Source organism: Rhinatrema bivittatum, chromosome 4, assembly GCF_901001135.1.
Source record: "Rhinatrema bivittatum chromosome 4, aRhiBiv1.1, whole genome shotgun sequence".
Lineage (NCBI taxonomy): Eukaryota > Metazoa > Chordata > Amphibia > Gymnophiona > Rhinatrematidae > Rhinatrema > Rhinatrema bivittatum.
This window is the reverse complement of record NC_042618.1, coordinates 73,547,586-73,558,062: the sequence shown is the minus strand read 5'-3', so window position 1 is coordinate 73,558,062 and position 10,477 is coordinate 73,547,586. Positions and strand designations below refer to the sequence as shown.

Here is a 10,477-nt window from a genome sequence, read left to right as displayed (position 1 = left end):
GAATCTATTTCAAAAGCACTTTCCCACTGGAATAACTGCCTTATATCTATCACTAACCTCCTCAATAGATTAAATCTGGTCTTTAACTCTTCGAAGACGGAGCTCCTCCTCATCTCTGCAAATGAAGAAAATATTCCCATACCATACCCTCACAACGCATTCATCACTCATAAGCAGGTGAGAGATCTAGGAGTAATTCTGGATAATAGACTAAACCTTAAGAAAATGGTTAATACTACATCCAAAGACTGCTTTTACAGACTCCAGGTTCTGAAACGACTCAAGCCACTTCTTTTTTTCAAAGATTTCAGAACAGTACTCCAGGCGTTGTTATTCTCCAAGATAGACTATTGCAGTGCCCTCCTCCTTGGCCTACCCAAATCGACCACTAAACCGCTTCAGATGATACAAATGCTGCAGCGAGATTACTGACTAACACCAGCCGAGGAAATCACATCTCACCCATCCTCAGAAACCTACATTGGCTACCAGTAAATTTTAGAATCCTTTACAAAGCAATCACCCTAATACATAAATCCATCCACCACCAACTCCATCTCAGCCTTGAAATACCCTACAAACTTCATTCCTCCAACAGGCCAATTAGAGATAATCATAAAGGTACTTTGAATTACCCCCCAACTAAAGCCTCACACCTTTCCTTGACCAAAGACCGAGCTTTTTCAATAGCAGGTCCATCTATTTGGAACAACATTCCTTCAAGCCTCCGACTAGAACCCTGTCTCATTACGTTCAGAAAAAAACTTAAGACATGGCTGTTCCACCAAGCCTTCGATGATCCTCCAGACAACCCTTAGTCTTCTTTTTCCTCACTTGGACGTAGAAGATTAAAGTCCCACAACCATTCAAACTAAGAACTCTGGCACTTACTGATTAAAGCATCTTTTGCTCTAATCCAAATTCCTTTTGGATTATGCTTCTTTAATTATTTTTTGGCCTTTAACTTTCTTCCAGCTCTTAAGCTTCCCAAGTTTTTTACTCCTTGTTAAATGTAACTTTACCTTATTCTCTTCTCTTGTTAATTACTTTTATTTATTGCTTCTGTTATTCCCTTGTTTTATGTAAACCGATCCGATATGGTTTATTTACTATGAAGGTCGGTATAAAAAAGTGTTAAATAAATAAATAAAAGCAAGACTGGATGCACCTATCCTGAACATCTGGATCCATTTGGCAACCCTAATTATGACTAATTGTTCTGGTGCAATTTATAAAAATAAAACCATTGCCATAAGTAGTACAGTGCTTACACCACTGCTGGAGCCTACAGTACAGGTTCCTTTTTAGCTCTGTTACATGACTTCTGCTTATTGTTTTCCCAACGAATGCTGTAGTGAGCTCACTCTATACCGATCTTTAGCATAACATTAACTTATACTAGCACAGTCTGTGTGGCTCTGAGTAATAAGATTACACTGAAAATATTTTACACACAGAAGTGTGCTAATCATTTATAGACATCTGCCCAAACGCTTTTGTCGTCACTTGTCTTTGTTTAGAGAACAGCAAGCAGCAGCAGCAGCAAGATGTTCCCAGGAAAAAGGTAATAAGTACAAACATGACTTCACATCCCTGCCTTACCGTCAGTATAGGAAAAGCACAGAGCCATTGTTCAGGGAATGTAATGTTAAAATTATGTAAGAAATTACATACCAAGGTCTTGGTCAATTGAATGAAAAGTTGATATAGATTATGAATTTCAAAAATGCTGTAGAACAAGAATATACATCATTGATAAAGTGGTATAGAACAATCAGTATGAAGCTGTTATCTATCAATATTTTGAGAGATTTAAGTCTTCAACATAATTTGAATATTTGTCTTTTCCCTCACCACACTTAAATTGGGAAAAAAACAAAACACTCCAGTTTTATTATAATTTTATTTATTTTTTTGGAAGGTACGAAAGTTACTGTCAAGTTAACCAAGGAAAGAAAATTCAGGATACCAAAAAAAAAAAAAGTTAAGAAAATAGAACTCCCAGGTCCAGTGCTTCATACTGACTAAGAGAAGCCAGTGGAATGGTTAAGTTTGTAAACTTACAGCTTTAGCGTGAAAAGAAAGTTATCTGAATGCACAGATTACCCTAAATAGCCATACAGTATCCTTGCATATAAAAAGCTACAAGACTATCAGCGACCATAAGAAACCTTGACTATAGATTCATTTCTTTTGTTACTATGACTGTGTATGAGAAACCATTTAGTACATCTAACCGTATTCAGTTCTGGTACGGCATAAAAAAGCTCAACAGTAAAGTCGTTACAGCACTGCAATGCTTTACTACAGGCAGCGGATGCACTTAGCAGCAGCAGCACATTTCTAGAACTACTGTTTCTTGTTTTTATTGATTTCTACTGGCTCTTCCACCACATCCCTCGGTTCATTAGGTGGCGGGATCTTCAAGTCAGAAGGTTTCACATTCCAGATATCCTTCGCATACTCTTTAATGGTTCGGTCACTTGAAAACTTCCCAGAAGCTGCTATATTTTTAATTACCATCTTGGTCCATTCTTTGGGATTCTGTAAAGAGAGCAAGAACAGCACAGCAAGAGAGTTGGCATTTAGAGCAAGGTCTCTAGAGTAAACACTCTACAGCAATATTCCCTGTAAACCGTGCGCATAGGAAAAAAAAACATAGCAAGCACAAGAAAAGGACACTAGAATTTCGTTTCCAACACTGCACACAGATGCGTGCACGTAAGGGGGGAATTTTCAGACACACGCATAAAAATTTGCATATTTACAAATACTCTCCGTTTTCAAAACTGCAACTTAAGACTTATAAATCAGGGTCTGCAAGTACATCTGCAAATGTAAGAAAACGTGGCATGCCAGAGGCGTTCCAGGACAGGGCCGACATTTACACAAACAAGTTATTTTAAAACCTGCCAAAGTGATATATGCAAGTAAAATACGTACACATTTACTGCTCAATAGGCGGTGTAGGTGATCGTAAACACTGTTAAAGTGAAAAGATGACTGGGTATGGGACTTCAGGCCAGGAGGGTTTTCCCGAGCTGCAGATAGGACTGGGTGAACTGGTAGACTAATCGGTAAAACTAATTACATTGCCGTGTACTTTTTATAAAATCCCCTGATTTGTATGTGTAAAAGCATCTAATTAATGATTAAAATCAGCACACGTATACTTTTAAAATTGGAAGTACAATATTGCATGCTCAATCAAAAAGGTCTTCCCAGAGAGTTGTCTGGAAGTCCACCGTTTGTTCCAATAAGATGGGCATGGTCCAGACTAAGAACCTCTCATTCCCATTGCACTCTTCGATCCTGCTGCCCCTCCAAGGTAACTTGGATTTCTCTCTAGGCTCCAATTCAATGCACTTTAAGTTATGGGCTACCAAAGGAATCACATATTTGCTACATGTTGTGGATGGGGGGGTCTGATGCTCTCTTTCCAGAAGTTAAAGGAATATGGGTTGGATAACATTTTTCGTATTTGCAGGTTAGACATATTCAGACACTACCCAGAGTTATTCAATTTTCACTCTGGGGGATTATTGAATTTTTTTGGTTTGAAGACTTCAAGAGAATGTCTCTATCTCAATTACATAAAGCTTTGGTTAAATTGGATGTGGGGGATAACCTGGCACTCAACCTCTAGGTCGAATCAGAATGGGATTTTTACAGTTTTGTTTTAAAACATTTTGGATATATTAATATGTATTTCAGGGATATGCAATATACATTTTTACAATGAGCATATGTATCTCATCATCTAGCTTTTCAAGGGCAAATTGCTTTTACAGAGAATGGAGAAATTACTTACCTGATAATTTCGTTTTCCTTAGTGTAGACAGATGGGATCAGGAGCAATGGGTTATGCTCCCCTGCCAGCAGATGGCGACTGAGTCAGATTTGAAAGCTGACATCACCCTACATACAATCTGCAGTGACCTCAGCCCTCCAGTACTCTCTTCAAAAGCTATTGGGACCTACTAGTGAAAAGAACGTGATAAAAATGGATAACCATAACTGTACTCAACCAAAACACTGAACCCCAGTAAGAATATAGGTGTCCTGATCTAAGGACTGGAGGAAGGCTTACCTGTAATCTCTTGGATTAGATATCCACTCCACAGGCAAATTTGTTTTCTTTCTCCCTCTTCATTGTTGGTTGAAGGCATGCCGCGGCGGCCGGTCTGCAGGGCCTGCAGGGTGGCCCGTCACCTCTCCCGAGACAGCCTCTGCTCTAGCTGCGTCTCGGGAGGGGAGGGCGTCTCGGCAGGTCCGGAGGCAGCGCAGCAGATGCAGCCAGCGGCTCCGGGGAGCAAGTCGGGGGCAGTGGCTGGTCCGTTCCCGCGCTCAGGCTCTGGGGTCGGCGGCGGGAAGGCCCGCCATTTTGTTTTCTTCAGGGCCCGGTTTCGCGGCGCCCCCGGCGAATAGGGGAGCGGAGGATTTGCCTCCTGCTCTGTCCCCGTAACGGAGGGTCTCTGAGGGGGACCAGTCTCCTGACCATAGCGATTCGGAGGGGGATCCAGATCGCAGCTCCTCCGACTCCTTTACATCGGAGTTTGTGCTGGTCATGCACAAAGCCTTTAAGGCACGCCATCAGGCCAGGAAGCGGGCGCGTGGAACGCTGGATCTGGATCGGGGGTCGGAGCCCAGAAAGCGGGCCCGGTCCATTCAGGTCTCGGATCCCCCGGGGGGAGCATGCCCGCTCCGGCTGGGGGCCTCTGCGGGGGGATCCCGAGACTGAGTCCAAGTCCGGGTATCCGGATGAGCTGGATCCACCGTCACAACCGCGTGGCATTGACAGGGAAGGTGATCAGGGAGCTAGTGGGTCGAGCGGTTCCCACGCGACGGATGGGGATGACCCCAAGGTAGTGCGCTTATTTCGGTGCGAATTGGCGCCATTGATTCCGGCTATCCTCTGGGAGTTGGCAATAGAGTTGCCGCAGCAGGAGTCCAGTCTAGGGCGCACGGACCCCGTGGTGTTGGGGCTGAGGGGACCGCCGACAGCGTTTCCGTTGCATTTTTCGGCGTCCGATTTACTTAAGGAGTGGGACACTCCTGATCTGGGACTGAAGGTGGCCAAGGCCATGGACAAGCTCTATCCCATGACGGAGGACGTGCTCGAGCTGTTCAAGGTTCCGAGAATAGATTCTGCGGTGGCGGCAGTCACGAAGAGGACCACCATCCCGGTAACGGGGGGGGGGGGGGGGGGCACAGCTCTTAAGGATTTACAGGGCCGTAAAGCTGGAGATACAGCTTAAGATTTGAGGTCTCCGCGCTCAGAGTGAGAGCGGCTATCTGTAGCAATTTTTCCCTGCTAGCAGGGCTCAGGTGGGCCCAGCAACTTTCCGCTAATGAAGCACTCTCGCAGGAGGAGGCGCTGCAGGCGGCTTGCTTGGAGGCGGTGACTGCCTATAGCGCGGATGCTTTTTATGATTTGCTCCGTACGTCGGCGCGGGCAATGGTTTCTGCGGTGTCGGCGCGGCGTTTGTTATGGCTGCGTCATTGGGCGGCGGACGTGTCGAAGGCTCGCTTAGGTTCACTTCCGTTTAAAAGGTAAGTTGCTTTTTGGTAAGGAGCTGGATGTTGATAGAGTCATTAGGCGAGAACAAGGTCCATCACCTGCCGGAGGACAGGCCGCGGTCTAGAGGGGCTCCGGCCTCGAGGGGTCGATTCTGTGGCGGCCGCAGATCCCGTAATGCTCGAGGGTCGGTATCCTCCTTTCGCCACAATGCATCCCGGCAGCAATCGTACACACAGTCCTTTCGCGGGCGCCGGTTTGGCAGACCAGGGACTGGGGCCCCGGTCGGTAAGCCTTCCCAATGATGGGCGGCCGGTCCACTCCCCGGTTCCGGTGATAGGCAGCAGGCTGGCGCGATTCGCTGGGGAGTGGGCCAAAATCACTTCGGATCAGTGGGTGCTGGACGTGATAAGTCGCGGCTACGCGTTAGATTTTGCACAGCGGCCCCTTCCCTGTTTCATGGTGTCGCCGTGCGGGTTCTCCGAGAAACGGCGGGCGCTACGGGGAACAATTCGGCATCTGCAGAAGCTAGGCGCGATCGTTCCAGTACCGTCCCACGAGGTTCGCGGCGGCCGGTACTCTATTTACTTCCTGGTGCCAAAGAAAGAAGGCACTTTTCGTCCGATCCTCGATCTCAAGGGCGTCAACAAGTGCTTGCGGGTCCCAAGATTTCACATGGAGACTCTGCGATCGGTCACTGCGGTGAGGCAGGGGGAGTTTCTCGCACCCCTGGATCTCACGGAGGCATATCTACACATAGGGATCTGCGCGGACCACCAACGCTACCTCTGGTTCGCCGTGTTGGGGCAGCATTTCCAGTTTCAAGCCCTACCGTTCGGTTTGGCTACAGCCCCGTGGACCTTCACGAAGATCATGGTGGTGGTAGCTGCTCACCTTCGCAAGGAAGGGTTTCTGGTCCATCCGTATCTGGACGATTGGCTGATTCGGGTGAAGACCAAACGTCTGTCGGATAGCGGTGCAACGAGTGGTCGGATTGCTGCAGAGCCTCGGCTGGGTGATCAATCGGGCCAAAAGTCAGCTGGTGCCATCGCAATCTCTGGAGTTTTTGGGAGCTTTGTTAGACACTCGGAAGGGCATGGTGTATCTGACGCGGGAGCGCAGAGACAAGTTGCAGAGTCAGGCCAGGCGGTTGTTAGCCAAGCCCATGCCAGTAGTCTGGGACTATCTGCAGATGGTGGGGTCTATGACTTCCACGCGGGAATTGGTTCCCTGGGCGTTCGCGCATATGCGGCCCTTACAATTGGCTTTACTCTCCCGCTGGAACTCTGTGTCTGAGCAGTTCCATCTTCCGTTGCCGCTGCCGCAATCGGCCCGTTGGCTTTGTCCAGGCAACTTGACCAGTGGAATCTCGCTGGCGGTTCCCTCATAGACAATGGTCACCACGGATGCCAGTCTGTATGGCTGGGGTGCGGTGTGTCTTCGGAAGTCTGTGCAGGGCACATGGTCCCCGAAGGAAGCTGCGTGGTCCATCAATCGATTGGAGACCAGGGCAGTGAGGTTAGCCATTCGGGAGTTCTTGCCGTTGGTCCGAGGCAAGGTGGTCCGGATTCTGTCGGACAATGCGACGACGGTGGCTTACATCAACCGGCAAGGCGGCACCAGAAGTCTACCGGTAGCCGCCGAGGCACGGCAGCTAATGGCATGGGCCAAGCGACATCTTCAATGCATAGCGGCATCGCACATTGCAGGAGGAGTGGAGAACGTTCAGGCGGATTTCCTAAGTCGCAATCGGCTGGATCCCGGCGAGTGGGAGATCGCGGACGTGGCGTTTCAGATCATTTGCGCCAGGTGGGGGGACACCGGTCCTACATCTGATGGCGACATTCAAGAATGCCAAGGCTCCGCGATTCTTTGCCCGCCGCCGGGAAACGGGGGCGGAAGGAGTCGACGCTCTGGCGTTGCCTTGGCCGACGGGGGTGCTCCTCTATGTCTTCCCTCCGTGGCCACTCATCGGACGGACGCTGCGGCACATAGAGCTTCATCCGTCGCCTGTGATACTAGTCGCACCCGAATGGCCACGACGGCCTTGGTTCGCGGATCTCCAGAACTTGACGTTGGAGGACCCCATCCAGTTCCCATATGTGCCGGACCTACTACATCAAGGTCCTGTTTCGACCAGGTTGAATGCTTTTGTCTAGCGGCATGGCTTTTGAGAGGGGTAGGCTGAAGGCACGGGGTTACTCTGATGCGGTGGTCGCGACTGTTACGTTCTCGCAAGGCTTCCACGTCACTGGCGTATGTGCGAGTCTGGAAGGTTTGAGACGTGGTGCATGGCACAGGATATTAGGCCCACACGGGCCTCGGTGCTGGAGGTGTTGCGTTTTCTCCAAGATGGTTTGTCTAAGGGCTTGTCTTGCAGTTCTCTTCGGGTGCAAGTGGTGGCCCTTGCCTTGTTGAGAGGTCAGGTCCAAGGAGGGGCCTTATCCTCGCACCCGGATGTCGTTAGTTTCCTCCGAGGGGCTAAGCACTTACGTCCTCCATTCCGTTCCCCTTGTCCATCCTGGAATCTGAACCTGGGTCTGAAGGCTTTGTGTACCGTTCCCTTCGAGCCTATCCGCAAAGCTACAGTGAAGGATCTGACGCTGAAAGTGGTCTTTCTGGTGGCTATTGTGTCGGCAAGAAGGGTGTCGGAGCTCCAAGCCTTGTCTGGAACCTTTTTTAAGGATTACGGAATCGGGAGTTTCGCTTCGTACTGTGCCTTCCTTCTTGCCTAAGGTGGTGTCTGCGTTTCATCTTAATCAGACGGTGGACTTGCCTTCGTTTCCAGAGACGGATAAGTCGCATCCGAGTTATCGGGACTTGCGTCGACTGGACGTGAGGAGAGCTCTGTTGTGTTATCTGGAGGTGATGAATGCCTTTCGGATGTCTGATCATCTTTGTGCTGTGGGGCGGTCCTTGGCGCGGTCAGGTGGCTTCCAAGACTACTATTGCCCGTTGGTTGAAAGAGGCAATTGGCTCAGCGTATCTGCTGCAGGGCAAGTCTATCCCTGCGGGGCTAAAAGCCCATTCTACGCGTTCTCAAGCGGCCTCCTGGGCGGAGTGCAGCCAGGTGTCTGCGGAAGAAATTTGTAGAGCGGCGACCTGGAAATCGTTGCATACATTTGCTCGTCATTATCACCTGGATGTGCATGCATCAGGTAGCAGCAGTTTCGGGGCAAGGGTACTAAGAGCAGGACTCTCCGGATCCCACCCTATTTAAGGTAGCTCTGGTACATCCCAGGAGTCTGGACTGATCCGGGTACGTACAGGGAAAAGAAAATTAGGTCTTACCTTAGTTAATTTTCGTTCCTGTAGTACCACGGATCAGTCCAGAGTCCCGCCCGTCGAGTCTGCTGTGAAGAGGGAGAGTCCGGTATCGGGGAGGTTTCTCTCTATGTTTCTGTTTCTTCCTTATCGATGGCTCGGGTTCTGGTCCCATTTGGGGGTGTTGTTGAGTCAGTGGTTTTGGTTGTTAGGTTACTGTATATAGTTCGTTTGATGGTTCATTGGGGCTTCATCTGCTTTGACATTAAGTAAGACTGCCAGACTGCAGGTGGCACCTGCCTAGATAAGGTGGAGTTGTTTGTAAACTTCTGTCTCCATCTGCTAGAGGGGGGGCAAAACCCAGGAGTCTGGACTGATCCGTGGTACTACAGGAACGAAAATTAACTAAGGTAAGACCTAATTTTCTTTTCTGAGTTTTAGTTTTTAAACTTGAGCATGAAGTAACCTTAAGTCCCAATGATCATCGTCCTCTTCCATTGTCATTGGATATGAGGAGTAGTGCTGAGAGAGAGTGAGTTGGCTTTAGAAGTGGAGACTGATTCTGTGTTTTTTTTTCTTCTGAGAGAGGTTCTTCTTCATCTCAGCCCGAACCCCTCTGGAGGTCCAGATGGAGACAATAGCTATCACCACACTGAAAGATGTTTGGAAGGCTATTACGTATTTGGAGAGAACTGAGTGACGGACTTGAAGATGTATCTTCCTCTGTGCAATTAGTCAAGGGACAGGTGACTGTTCTACAAACCACTTCAAATAATCACAATGAAAGAATTAAAACTAGAGTCTCACAGCTCTCAAATATTGTAGTTTAAAGCAGCTGTGGTTAAAGCCCGTCAGTTATAGGAGGCTGGAAACTTATGAGAACTCTCATTTGTTAAATCTGCAATACTTTGTTTTCCTTGTTCTCCTCTTTTCTCAGTTATATCCATTTCAGAAATACCTAAAAGAAGGTCTTTGTATGCCTGAGTCACCTCTTCCCTCTTTAGTGAACGTTTTCTATTTACCTGCTAAGAGGAGAGAAGATAATGCTGAAGGGGTTTCTCCTCTGCAAGAAATTGACACTCAGTCTCACTGGGTTTTTGGAAACTTCTGTTGATATTGGTGAATGGGCTACATTATTAGTTACTTGTGCATCTGAAGTTGATAATAAGATTATGTGGCTTCCCCCCCCCCTATAATAGGAATTTCTCTTTCATGGTCAAATGTTTGGGTATTTTCAGATGTTTGTAAGCAAACCCAGGTTAGGAGGAAGACTTTCCTCCAGCTTAGGTACAAGGTTATTGTATTGTTTAAACTCCAGGATCAAATGTTTGACTTTTTTTTTTTTTAACCCAAGCAGCTGAAAGTTTTATTAAATAATAAGACTGAAACCTCAGTCATCAAATTCAGAATAATGCAATAGATGAATTTGATGTATTTTACTCCTCAAGTTAGTAGTCTTGAAACTAATGTCCTCTTTTCTCTGTTTTGTGGATCTCCGTATGGTGTTATTTTATGTGTTTCTCTGGAATGTTCATTTATAATCCTTATTTTTGTAAAGCACTGTTTGCTGGATTTGTATATTTATAAATTGCATAAATAGTTTTAAAAAAAAGTTTGTGTTCTAAGTCACTGGAAATTTATATAGATATTTTATCAGCAGATCTAAGCTGAAAACATGATATAAATATTACGAAC

At 47.4% G+C, this 10,477-nt stretch overlaps 1 protein-coding gene across 1 annotated transcript in view; it reads right to left on the bottom strand.

Moving 5' to 3' along the window:
- Positions 1-2,205: 2,205 nt before the first annotated feature.
- PYGL (glycogen phosphorylase L) overlaps positions 2,206-10,477 on the bottom strand; it is a 61,955-nt gene continuing 53,683 nt past the window's right edge. The window contains exon 20 of the mRNA XM_029598343.1: positions 2,206-2,544. Coding sequence (XP_029454203.1) covers positions 2,350-2,544 — 195 coding nt within the window. The 3' untranslated portion in view covers positions 2,206-2,349. The remainder of the gene's footprint in view (positions 2,545-10,477) is intronic.